This window comes from Oryzias melastigma, linkage group LG20, assembly GCF_002922805.2.
Source record: "Oryzias melastigma strain HK-1 linkage group LG20, ASM292280v2, whole genome shotgun sequence".
Classification (NCBI taxonomy): domain Eukaryota; kingdom Metazoa; phylum Chordata; class Actinopteri; order Beloniformes; family Adrianichthyidae; genus Oryzias; species Oryzias melastigma.
Genome location: NC_050531.1, coordinates 7,737,395 through 7,751,068, shown reverse-complemented (window position 1 = coordinate 7,751,068; position 13,674 = coordinate 7,737,395). Strand labels below are relative to the sequence as shown.

Below are 13,674 nucleotides of genomic sequence, written 5' to 3'. Positions count from 1 at the left end.
ACTATGGGACCTCACTGATTAGATTATGACATTTGTTCATTATTTCAACAGAAAGTAATTTGGCATGAAGCAATACTGGATGCTTCCTATTAATTATAGAACTTCATTAGCTTGCAGACATTAAAAACTAATTGAAAAAAATCAAAAGTCAAAAATCAAATATTCATTATCCAACTATTCCATAGTTTCTACCTTTTCCAGTTTCTCATTTTGCTTCATTTTATAACATTATATTTTGATTTTTGGAAATATCTTTTGATGTCCAAAGCATTTCATTTTTATTTCACTTCTTTTTTTTTTTTTAGTTGTGTTTTGTTTTCTGAAATTCTGTTTCTATTTCTTAAATTTGATGTTTCGAATGATTTGCTGGCATGATTTGCACTTCTGTATGATAACCACCAAACTGGCCCGGACAACAAAAATTCTTATTAACAAGTAAATAAAAAATGTACAAGAAAAACTAATATTGCCTCAATGTTTTGAATAAATTACCTAAATTAAAGAAACATGATTAATAAAATCCTTAAGATGAGGTTGATAGACAGCAAAATTTGCAATATAATCAGTAAAATAAGAATTGCTTTGAAGTCCTATTCCAACTATATTTTAATGATTTTTTTATGTAAAATAATGTATTATGGTAAGATTATTCCCTGTGCTCTTAATTATGATTATGCCATTTTTGTAAAAAAAAAAAACTTTCATTTTAAGACATATTTTGGCAGGATTTTATCAGAAATTTGCACTGAAATTGGTACTGTTGACATGGAAGTAACCCTCTGCAGATATCCCATCATCCTTTTATTTACACTCTTTCCCACTAGCTTACAGCCCCTCACAACCCCAAGCTAACATTAGCGATGCATCAAAAATGGCAAACAATATCTGAGTTTTGATTTTTATATAAGAACATTTATGAGCAGGTTCAATATTTCTGCAGGAAAAATGAATCAAAGTCCAACTATATTTTTATCTATAGTAAAATTGTTCCTAGTGTTGTTTTTTCTTAAAATTATGATTAAAACTATACCCTTTTTAGCCAAAATTGAAAGGTCTGTGTCGATTTTGAATGAATGTTTGGACATTAGCTAGCTTCAGCTAATTTCCTAGCATACCTTTGTTTATACTCTATCCTGCTAGCAAATAGCATCTTACAAGCCCAAGCTAACAATAGCATAGCAAAAAAATAAATAAATAAATGGCAGCGTCACAACTTAAATTGCATTTTTTTTTACTAGATTCACCAGGATTTGAAAGACATAATTGGAAATGCATTTTTAATCTTTAATTTCTATTATACATGTCCTCAGTCAGGAGAAAAGTGCTATAAGAGTATGCTAAAAACAACAAAAACACAGTTTCTATTGGTCTTTAAACTCTGTCAGGCAAGTTGCAACATTTCTGAAGGTGTTTTTCCAGTTTAATGTCTGATCATTTGCATCTTGCAGCGCTTTTCTAAAGTTAGGAAGTATATCTAATAGTAAATCTGCAGTTGGATGTCGTGTCTGACTGTATCAAGAGAAAGCTGAACTCCAGATTTTGACTTGAGAATCATGTTAGTCGCCTCTCAGACACAAAATGTCAAACAGATTTCACTCTTGGGGGGAGCTGCCACTTTCGGATAGATATTGGGCATTACCACACAGTGGAAATGTCACCTGTCACATGCGCTTAAAGTCTGCCAGCGGTGTGCGAATCATCTTTGTTTGACCCTGTGGGCTTGTGCTTTAGCTAACGTCATGCTCTGCGGCTGGCATTAGCTTGGGAGATGAAGACCTCGCTGGGTCAGGTCTCCCCAGATGAGCGAACTGGTTTAAACGCACATGCGCCTTGAATGGGAAGGCAATAACCTGCAAAATTCAAAATATGCAGACTGATTTGGAGAGCATACGGAGTCCATGCAGTGATTACCGTGGAGTCACCGCATGAGAAAAAGTGCTACACATCAAAGTGTGGTGGAATGGGTCCGCTGTGCTGCAGGTTTCCGGAGGGACTTCGCTGCTGTAACTCTGCCTTTTCAACGGGAAACTTTTTAATTCTTCAAAGAGAAACTGAGAACTTAAAAATGCACTGCAGGCCAGTGTTGAAATGCTGAGAGTATGCGTGGCTCATTTATTCTTTTTGATGGTCTTTTGCAAGTTTATGAGTGCGAGTGTGTGGGAATTGGTCGCATCTTTCAATAAGTGATTCAAAAGCTGTCAAAACACGACAGAAAAAACAAAAGCAGAGCTTCTGTGCAGAGAATATGTACAAGAAAAAGTACAAAGAATCGCAGCACAGAGGGGGCGGAAAGGAAAAATGTTAAATAAATGTTAGAAGAAAAGTCTGACAGACAGGAAAAGTTGCTTTCAGGATCCTTTTAACTTCTTTTAGGACATATTTAACGTCCCTTTTCCATTAGCTGAAGGGAACATGACCTCACCAATTGAATCAGCGCTGCAGAAAAAAGCATTTATTTTTGTAAGGTGGTGACTGAAAGCGACGCAGACGAGCACATCTGGTTTCCAGCAAAAAAACCTGCCCCTTTGTAACCCCTAACCTGTCTTTACCGCGGGGAGGGATTCACGCACAGACACAACTCGGGACCTGTTGATTTCCCAGCATGCCCCGCTCACATTCCTGACCTCCTTCTGTCACTCTTTCGCTTGACTCACCCCCATAGCCTAAATCTGCATCACCTCCACACTCTGAATAGCCATGATTTTCTTACACTGCAAAAAAACGAATCTTAAGAAAGTAAATAAATTAAAATAAAAAAAAAAATGCAAAAGTCAGTTCAATAGCAAAAGAATTGTAGTTTAAGGGTGTATTGGAAAAGTTCATTGTCTTGAACCTTGCTTTTGGTTTGTATTCAAACTGCTGTCTACTGGACATTTCTGTTTCATGCTTGTAAACAAAACCATGTGACTAAAGATCTCTTCAGTCATTGGCCAGGAATTACAAGGTAGCAAAGTGACGACAGAAAGAATAATGGAAGTCCTTTGTCGGGAAGGTTCACCTAATCACACTTTATATTTGTGGAACAATTTTCAACACTTGTTTCAACGTCAGGAACAACAATTTTTACTACAACTTTGGTACGGCGGAGGTGGTTACTGAGGGGAATGGCGGCTAAGGTACGCCGATAGGTGTTTATGAAACATAGACTGTCGGGAAAACAGTGTGAGAAGCAATGTGTATCACGTTAAAATTTATTTTAATGAACAGAAAAACTATAATATTATTCTAGAATAAATCAACTTAAACCTTAAACTTTAACCTTAACTTAAACTTAACCTCGAGCTTTGCTCAAACATCGGTGGAGGACTTCCGGCTAATGGTGCTCTGGCGCCATCTCGGGGTCGTGTTGTGGTCGATTGTTCCACTCCGAGCGTGGAGGTTATTCAGACGGAGGTGTTTCAGAGCGAGCCGGAGCTCAGTCTGATTGGAAACAAACCAAAACTACCTCGAAATACAGGTTCAAGAGTGGTTTCTGGTCCCGGATCAGGGTCCAAATAGGGGTATTCAGACTGGAAATTTGTTCCGAATTATTAGGAGGGACAATCTATATGCAAACCAAATGTGTCCAGTCTGAATACACCCTAAGAAAACATGACTAGAATGACCAGAATTTTTCCTTAAATATAAGAATTCTTGGCGGTTTTGTTTGCTTAGTTAGAGTTTTTTTTCCGAATTTTTGACTTATTTCTACAAATACAGTTTTTTCAGTGTATTTGATGTCTTAGGCAGGAAGAGTCAGGAGTGATTCACGAGTGAACAACAGGAAACAGCTGAAAATCTCTGAAAATCTGAGTCAATCCCCCCACAAACCCATCATCTTCAGTCAGGCACAATCTTGATGAAGTTTCGTTTTGGGAGTTTGAGGTGACAGTCAAAGACAAGACATGAAGGCTGCCCCCCCGCAGGGTTGGGAAAAGCTGTTAGGAGGGCTAAAAGGGAAAGATAAGATCCAGTTGACACCAGCACAGTGGGATAACAACACAAGTTTCACGAGTAGAAACAAATCTTCATCCCACTGAACCTTTTCACACCATGTTTTGTGTTATTAAGTTATTCCATACACGCTTCTTGCAGTTTTCCTAAAAGTTTTTCCATTGTGTTTTGACTTTTGTAGCCAATTAATGAATAATCTCAAGAAAAATCCCAATATTTCTAGATCATGTGGACTTACTCTGACTGTAGACTTGCTGTTGGCTTGAGGCTTTGGGTGGGCTGACCATACTCTTAGGAGTGACCATCTTCACGCTTTGGTTCTTCTCGCTTTGACTCTGGCTGGCAGCCTGGCTCTCACAGTCTCCTTTCTCCTGCCGCACAGTGTCAGTGGAGGCTTTCTGCCTGTTCAAGACACCATCGTTGCCCGCTCTCATCAGCTTCTCCCCAACGCCAAGCAGCCGAGCTTTGGCGGCGACGTTGGGGAATTCCTTCCTCGGCGAGGGCAGCTTAGATCCGGGCCCTGCTGAGGAGGGGCGGGCCAGCCTGGAGGACTTGGACATCCTTTGGTGAAAGCTCCTCGGTCCTTCTCAGCCGGGATGACTACAGCTGTGTCCCATGGGTTCCTCAGCTGAGTGGCGGTGGTTCTTGAGTTGTGGCGTGATGTGGCAAGAGCAGGTAAGTTGGTCAAAAGGAAGAGGGGAGGGGAATCAAGCTGGGAGGTACCCAGCTAATAGCTGCTTGGCATGATCTCCCAGGATCATCTTCCCAAACGGCGAGCTGTAAAAGGGTTTATCAGTGGATAAAGTGACAGACGGAGATGTGGCAAGTGAAAACAGAAACTCTGGTCTGTCTTGTCTGCACATTCTGCCTCTTAATCCCTCTTTGACTCTCCTGCTCTATCCTTCTTTTTGCTCCTGCTCCTCCTCTCCAACAATTCTCATAATAAGGTTATGAACTCACGATTTATAAATCCCTCCTGTGTTATTGTCCTCTTGTCCGTCTTCTTGTCTTTTGCATCGGCTTACACGCTCTTCATCGCTGTCACACAGCAGGAAACCATCCCGGTGCTCCGGCACGCAGGAAAAGAATGCCACAGAAAATAGGGGAAAAAAACTGAGCAGGAATGAGAAAAGTGCCGGTGGAGGATTTTTTTTTTTTTTTTTGAGGCGCCCTTTTCCTCAGGTGCAGCTGCACAAGCTGTTCCAGATGTGTGAGCAGCAGCTCTTCACGTCATCAGCGCCACACTCCGCCACAGCGTTCTTTTCCCCCTCCACTGCCTCTCTCTTCCTTCATCCTCTCCTTTGCAGGTCCGTAGTTCTTGAAATCCAGTCAGCGAGTTCTCCTCACATGTGATGTGATGTTCAGGCGCACGCAGTGTTAAATTCACGAAGCCCAAAGGAAGGAACCGGCTCCAGCGTGTGTGAGCTCGTGTGTGTACGACACACAATGAAGCTTTTCTAATCTGCAGCTCTAAAGACATAAAACACAGTCATCTGGAGAAAATCAAATCTTTCGTCCATTTCTTTGTCCTCAAATAGTTTCTCTTAAAAGATCAAAAAGTTTGAACCAAACGAAGACAATTTTAGAATGATGTAACAGCTTCAAAGCGGTGGAAACACTCTTTAAAAATCCCGTAAAGTTGTCCAACTCTGCCGACAGGTCAACTTCAAACTCATGCCACTTGTGTAATCTGCACACTAAACGGGAGTGTGATATAACTGTGATTCCACTGCGTGCTCACGCGCTAAAAAAACCCAAAAATAGATGATAGAAAAAAAAAAGGATCAGCTGTGTTCAGGCAGAACATTATTAAAGAGCAGGCATGGATGTGGCCACGGGCTTAGTTCCACACAGACTTTTCACTGCCTCTGAACTGCTTCTGTGCCCCTCAGATATCATGAAAATAAAAAAATAAAAAACTCAGAAGTCATGTTTTGGACACGCCTGTTCAAAACTACTGGACTGTTTTCTGACACTAAATAGGAGCTGAGATCTACCATTAAATCTACGCTGAAGATTTGATAACATCCCCCCCTCACTGAACGCATTTTACACAGCTAAGCCCTCCGAACATGACAGCGCCCATCACCGATCACACAGATATGAAATATTAGTCACAGTGCCACTTATCTTTGTGGCAGTAGATAAAGAGGAAAGCAGATTGACCTACATATTTCCCATTTTGACAGAATGAGAGATCAGGGGACCTCGTGGGAACAAAGAGTGAAGATGCTGAGGACATTACCGGAAAATGAAATATTGTCAGATTACCACGCGGCTGACCGTGTTTACAAAATTACAGCGTTCGGGGATTACGCTCAGCCCTGCAAAGAGGGGCTATGGTAAAACACAGACCAAACGTTAACGCTCTGGAATCACGGTCGTGTAAATGTTTGGAGGAAATGAAAGCCCTCTCTGAGGACTGGATGTCTCCCAGGCTCATCAGCAGGTCACGCCATACAGAAACTGGTTCACAGGCTTTGAACCAACGTGGTATTTAGGGGTGGATATAATTTGCATTTCCTAATGAAGCCTGTGATTTTGTGCAATTTGATAGATCATAAAGCAACTACATTTCAGCATGAAATACCTGTGATTTTCAAGTGGAAGTGGGGTTTCATTTTCAAAAGTTAAAAGTTGGAGGAGATGATTGTTTTAATTGAGTCGGATTTGGCTCCAAACATTAAAGCACAAATCAAGAAGGCGTCTTTTAGCTGTGAGGCTCAGACCAAAGAAACACACAGAAAAAAAAAATCACTAGTGGCCCGATCCTAATACTATTCCTTCTCACTCCCCCTTAGCCCTCCGCCTTCGTTTACCCCTCCGTGCTTGCTCCAAACTGAGGGTTGTAAAAAATATTTCCGACGTGAGTTTCGTTCAGTGACGTCATCCAAATCATCGGTAAGCTAGCGTTAGCGCGCAGCTTCCAGCGCTCGAATATACATTACAACAGCAGTTTTATAAATTGAAAAAGGTCACACTGTAACATAAAGTTATTACTTACGTTTAAATGTAAACATCTGTGGTTCAGAGCGCACCAAAGTGAAGAAAAGCGCTTCGTAGCGCGGCGCGGTTTACTCTCGCGATAGCGGACTTTGGACCCTTCTGTTTGGAGTGTGTAGCGTAAAAAATAATAATTCCGGACACAACTTTGACTTCAACTGCCTCTTCAAATCAAGGGAGAGGGCTAAGGGGAAGTGAGAAGGGGAGTATTCGGATCGGACCTTGTGTTTCATCTAGTTTTGAGTTTAGACTTTTAATATAAGACAAAAATAATTGAGTTTTTAGGAAGATTTAATGCGTTTTTTAAGACAATGGGTCATTTGATCTTGAAAACATCTTATTTCAAGTAATATCTCATATTAAGCATTTTTTTAACTAATGCTTATTTCAATTTTGTAATTAGTCTCATTTTAATTGGTTTAAAAAAGGAAAGTTGGACACTCAAGATCTTTTTTAGGAGAAAAAATGTGTTCATTTAAAAATAAAATATATATATATATATTTTACAATAAACACTTATTTTAGGACAAAATATTGTAATTTATCAGAGCAACAGACCTAAATACGACAGCATTTCATATGTGTTTAGTTCATTTCAAGATTAAATTTAGTCTTAAAACAATAGGATAACACAACTTAGTATATGAAATCCACCAGTTCTATTGGCAGTTCTTTACTTTTTCACTAATAGCTAAAGAAAAGCATCTGTAGTATATCTTTAAACTTGGTTAGAGAAGTACACTATTTTTCAGTGTTATGAGTAACTTTCCAGTAAGATGTAAACACTTAAATCAATAAATCTTAAATATCTTGACTAAATTAATCTTCAAAAAAATTCAATTTTAAGCAATATCTAATAAAACGCGTTTTTCTTTCTTTTACTTAAATCATTTTTAGGTAGAAGTTTTAATTTTGATAGTGAATGGCCTTGTTTCATAAAACAGACTTACTTGATTTAAAAAAAAAACAATAAAATTTCATTTAACTTATAACACTTGCATATCATTTAAAAGACAAATGTATGCTAGAATATGTAAATCAGATCTAAAAAAAGAATAGTTAGATTGTTGTGATGCTTAATGTAGATTATTTGGAATAAAGTGTATATAAACCTACTTTAACTAAATCAAACTCTTTTTTAGCAACACATTCTTATTTTAAAACACATTTCCAATAACTATATACAAAAATATGGGTGTTTATGGTTCATTTTAGTATTTAAATTTGTCTTAAAATGGCTGGACATAATGATTTATTTGAATAAATCTTACCAAGACTTATTTTACTTGTTCCACTGGCATTTTCACCTATATTTTACATATTTTTTTTCCTTTTTTAGAGAAGTATATTTTATCCATTTCAGTATAAAACTCAGTCAAAAAAAAAGACAGACGAGTCCCATTTGTGGATCAGAGAGGAAGGTTCATGATGGTGCAAGAAAATGCAACCAACTCATTCCTTAAAAGTGCATGTGTGGAGGGGGGTTACATAAATATCTAAGACGGGTAGGGGGGCTCAGCAGGGTTGTTTCAGAGCCTCACTGGTATTTCTCTAATTACTTGACTTCAGTTTGGCCAAAAGACTGAGACAAAAAAACAACTAGATTTACAGAAATGCAGAAGAATTCACTAGTTTACTTTGATAAAAATATTTTCGCTTAAAAACCAAAAAATACATATCAAGTAGTTGTTTTTTATTTTGTGCAATTGTTTAAGACAGCAGATAAAAAGTTACCTACTTTACCAGTAGTTACTTTTTGAACTAAGACACAATAACTTTTGATTTTGAAACGAGAAATACTCAGTAACGAGTTTTAATCCTAATTTTCTTTATATATATGTCCTCCATCATGAGAAAAATACTACAAGAACATGATAAAATCACAATTTTCATTGGATTGGGTCTTTAAACTGATGTTTTAGCTTCACTGAGTTTATAAAAAATGTAACTTTGTTTTCTGTGGGTGGTGGGAAAGTTGTGTACGGCGTCTTTATCAGAGCCAAACAACAGCTGTGGCTGAAGAGAGCAGAGAAAAAAAAGAGCTGAAAGTGAATGAAAACACTCCAGTCGTGTCTCACTGCCTATTGTCTGTGAAAATCCTTGATGCATCGCTAATAAACACTTCCACAACACTCTTATCTTATCAGTAAGAGACACAAAGGATGAGCTGGAGTTGGATGAGAAGTTGGGAAACTTTAAGGTCGTTGTGTTTGAGCAAAACTCTGTGATTAAGAGCTTAATCCCAGCCGTCTCATGAATCATTGCTCTCTACAACACCTATGTCCGTCCACAGAGATGGAAATTAAGCCAAACACAACAAAAGGAAAAGAAAACCTTCTTGGGTTGCATTATTAGTTTTTATCTTAAACTATTTGCAGAAATGATCTCATGCTCACCTCAAACTGGACAACCTTGAAGGGTTTAAAGTTGCTTATAAGGAGGTTTTAGAATATAAACTGCAAATGTTTACATTGTTCAAAACAGTTTTACTCTACAAAAAGAATCCCGAAGATCCCACAGACCTCAGCTTCCTCAGAATGACCAGAAATAGAGTCTGAAAACACTAACGAAAGGAAAGACAGCCTAGAATGACTGCAGGTAAGAGGGAAAAGACTCCATTCGTGGCCAATCAGGTTAGCTAAAGAGAAAGCACTAGCATCAATTGTAGAAATGTCTTAGGAGATGTGACTTCAGAAAGAGAAAGTGGCAAGGAAGGAAAAAGGGATTGAAGTGAACCTATGGGAGAGTTGGACAAGGACCCTATTATGAAGTATTTCTGGTTGGTGAGGAAAGTTCGCAGGATATCAGAACCACCAAAAGTACGTTTAGAAAACGGTGTAGGGCAGAAACCTGGAGTTTCCTGGTAAATAAGTGAGAACTCAGACCTTTTTGCAATCTTAAAGGGACCAAAATGAAAAAAGTTAAACAAATTGAGGGAGATGATGAACAATTTCAGAGCTTTTTCGTAGGAAAAAGAGCAGTCTTAAGTAGAAAAAAACCTAAGCTGAAGAGGAAACTAGAGATATAAAGAGGCTGGTTTGACAGCTTAAAAAAACAGTGGAGAGGGGTTACAGGTAAGGAAAAAGAGGGGGGCTACACTTGGAGCTCAGATCTCGATTAGCAGCTTTGAGAAGACCAAAAGAGAAAGATGGAAGAGGGAGAAATAGCTTCACCAAAGCTCTCTTTAAAGGGTAACCAAACAAGGATGACTCCACCCACAGCCGAAATTTAAAAATCCAGTCAGAGGGGTGTGGCTGGGGAACAGGACTGTTATCATTACTGGAGGTGCAGGTCATGACGTGGGACTTCAATGGTTTGACCAATGACAAAATTCAACTGTAATACCTCATTTCTACCTGTAGGGGGCAGCACACCGCCCTTTTTTTGACTTTATTTTCAAGAATTAAACAAGTTTATTTTAATTTGTCAAAAATTTACCAATAACCAACAAACAGTACTTTTAAAGCCCAATTATAGAGGTCAGCAGCCCAAAAAAGTTGAATTGATTGGTTACACTTTAAAGGGTAACCAAACCCTAAATTAACTTTTTTTGGCTGTTGACCTCTATAAATGGGGCTTTAAAAAGGCTGTCTGTTGGTCATCGCCAATTTTTTGTCAAATTGAAATAAAACAGTTTAATTCTTCAAAATATAGTCAAAAATCGCCTGTGTGCTGCCCCCTACAGGTTGAAATGAGGTATTACAGTAGAATTTTGTGTTCAAATCTTTTAAGTTTCAGAAGTCTGACGTCATGATCTGCAGCTTCAGTAATGATAACAGTTCTGCCCCCAAGCCCCGCCCCTCTGACTGGATTTTCACATTTCAGCTGTGGGTGGAGTCAGCCTCCAACTTCCTGGTTTGGTTACTCTTTAACGACCCACTCTGACAAAGGCGTGTTTTTGGTGGTTTTTTACAGGCTCTTCTGGCATTTTTCTTTTGATGGAGGACATGTATAAAATAATTTAAGATTTAAACTTTGTTTCTGAGTATCTATTTATTTGAATTGTTGTGAATTAGGAGCCGAGGGAAAAAACACCATTTGAAAAAACGTAATGTAGAAAATAGGCTGGGTGGGCCACAAGTTTCCGGATCAGAGTTCTCACCAACGGGGAGTTGTCCCGGTCACAACTCAGAGATCCATTTCTAATGAACTCCTGCTGCTCTGCAGAAACTATGTCCTAGAAAACGAAACAGTTTTTTGCTTTTTTGTTTTGTTTTTTTTTTTTTTCTAAAAATGGCATAATCATAATTAATAGACCACTGGGAACACTTTTAAGATAAATCAAAAACATGGAAAATAGTACAACCTTATGACTCTCTGATTGTTTACTGTGTTCTAATATAGCGCCATTGTACATGACACTTATGGGTTTGTTCTTTTTGCAAATTTTAAAGCTGTTTGCTTTGTCAGAAAGAAGAAAGACTGTATGTTTGACTTTTAAAATGCCTCCATATGACGCAGCATCTGTAACTCAAAATTGTAAATGAGTGACTAGTAAACAACACGTCATTTTGCAATTTGGAAAAATGAGTGTGAGATGAAGTACACAGATGCAAACCTCAGAGCATCAAATTTGCCTCCATATCTGATAGGCTTCAAATAAAATACTTTCTTTTTTAGTCTTTCATTGCTGACATTTTACATGCATGTTTTAACAAATCCAGTAGCATTTGTCAGCATTTGCTTTAAATGTTGTAGTATTTTTTGTTAGACATTTCTGTTGGAGGTTATTTATCAACCATCACCTGAAGAAAAGTGACTCAAAGGGAAACAAAACCCCCTAAAAGTCCATTACAGTTTGCAGCCAATTAGAGAGAAGAGTGGAGAGCCACCAGACATGTCACTCATTTATTTATCTGCTGGACCCAGTCTGTAAATGATCAGCAATCCTTCATCTAAGACAAGTTAAATAAGATTCTGTATTAACTTCTGGTAAGACTAAGTTCCAATGAAGTGAAACTCCATCTCTGTTTAGTACCTGTAGACTAATTAACTAATATAGTCCGCAATAGGGAAAGTTTTTGGATTTATTTACTAACTTTTTGTTCTGTGAAAAAGTGTAAAGTTACTCAAAATCCAAAAAAAAGAAGAAATTCCTTTCACCTGATTGCTTCACAGGATGTACCCATGAGGAAATTCCTTTTATAAACAAGAAGCAGATACTTCAAGTGCAAATCAAATATTCAGAAGCACTACAGCTGAGGAAATCTTGAAAAAAATGATGTCAATAATCCAGCTTTCAGTGAGAATGCACGTCTGCATCTGAGCCTTTGCTTTTCTGTCTCTGGGGCCCCCCTGTGGTCTACTGAGTCATTCTCAACCTGAATGAGCATGACATGTGAGCACTGATATGCTATAAAACATTATGCAAAGTTTGGAAATCAGCTAAAGGTCTGAAGCTCGGAGGCAGAAGCTCGGCGCTAATCTAACAGCAGTTATGCCTTAACATTTTAGGAGAGTTTAGCTCCTTATCTGGACACCTGCCAGGTCGGCTGTTGGAGGAAAAGAGAACGCCTCTGCCTGAAGTGGGAAAAAGGCTATGGAGAGAAACGACTGCATATGAGACAAAAAAAAGAGTTTCTGTGTTTTCTTTGTGATGTTTGGTTCAATGGTCGAACAGAAACAGACGGACAGGAGGGCGTCGGGGGGGTAAGGTGCTGCTTTCTGAGGACAAAAGCTGCATGATCAGGAGTTTGTGAAAAATTAGGTGAGAAAAAACAAAATTGAGGTCTGAATTATTTAACTATTCTAGATCTTGTAGGATTTTTCTTATGATGGAGGATATTTATAAACAAAATTAAAGCTTGAACTAGCTTTTCTTAGTATCGAGGTGAATCAGGAGCAGATGATAAAACTGCATTTTGAAAAAGCTTTTAGCAGAGAATGATGGTGGGCCACGTGGCCAACATGGCTCACATAAATGCAATAGACAAAACATAACGACAAAAGCCGACAAAGGCCACAAAACACTGGAAGTTAATGAAACAGAAATGAATAACTGACTTTTAAAAAAAAGTTTCATTCAGTTTAAAGCTATTTGTGTCTCTTCAGAGGCAGGGAATTTGTACATTTGTTTGTGATCTATGTTTGTCTAAAGTTGTTAATTTAGTCTGCTGCCCAAATAAGTGACATAATATGTATCCAACAATTCTTTTCTAAAGTTCAGTAAAGTTCTATTTGGCAGGTAGCTCTAAAATTTTAAATAAGTCTGTTGTTTCTGTTTTGATTCACTTTCATTTTGTTGTCAGCTTTTGTCATTGTGCTTCGGCTATTGTCGTTGTACTTTCGGCTTTTGTCATCATGTTGTCAGCTTTTGTAGCTCTGCTTCGGCTTTTGTCGCCGTGCTTCGGCTCTTGTCATCTTGCTTCTGCTTTTGTCATCATGTTGTCAGCTTTTGTCGCTCTGCTTCGGCTTTTGTCGACAAGTTTCAGCTTTTGTCGCCTTGCTTCAGCTTTTGTCTCCATGCTTCTGCTTTTGTTATCGTGCATCGGCTTTTGTCATAATGTTGTCAGCTTTTGTCGATGTGCTTCAGCTTTTGTCGATGAGTTTCGGCTTTTGTCGTCGTGCTTTGGATTTTGATGTTGTATTTTCGGCTTTTGTCGTCTTGCTTCGGCTTTTGTCGTATTTTCAGCTTTTGTCATCTTGCTTCGGCTTTTGTCGTATTTTCAGCTTTTGTCATCTTGCTTCGGCTTTTGTCGTGTTTTCAGCTTTTGTCATCGTGCTTCGGCTTTTGACGTG

At 38.5% G+C, this 13,674-nt stretch overlaps 1 protein-coding gene across 9 annotated transcripts in view; it reads right to left on the bottom strand.

Moving 5' to 3' along the window:
* The window catches only part of si:ch211-285f17.1 (sickle tail protein homolog), a 123,975-nt gene that overhangs the window by 91,862 nt on the left and 18,439 nt on the right, over positions 1-13,674 (bottom strand). For 2 of the 9 annotated variants that reach the window (XM_024279573.2, XM_024279574.2), the window contains exon 1: positions 4,172-6,832. The exons of 1 other annotated variant lie outside the window; for it this stretch is intronic. In XM_024279573.2, the coding sequence (XP_024135341.1) occupies positions 4,172-4,493 (322 nt within the window). In that variant the 5' untranslated portion in view covers positions 4,494-6,832. Of the gene's footprint in view, positions 1-4,171; positions 6,838-13,674 lie in introns of those variants that run through there. 6 more of the 9 variants (XM_024279560.2, XM_024279563.2, XM_024279562.2 and 3 more) reach the window with 6 other exon arrangements.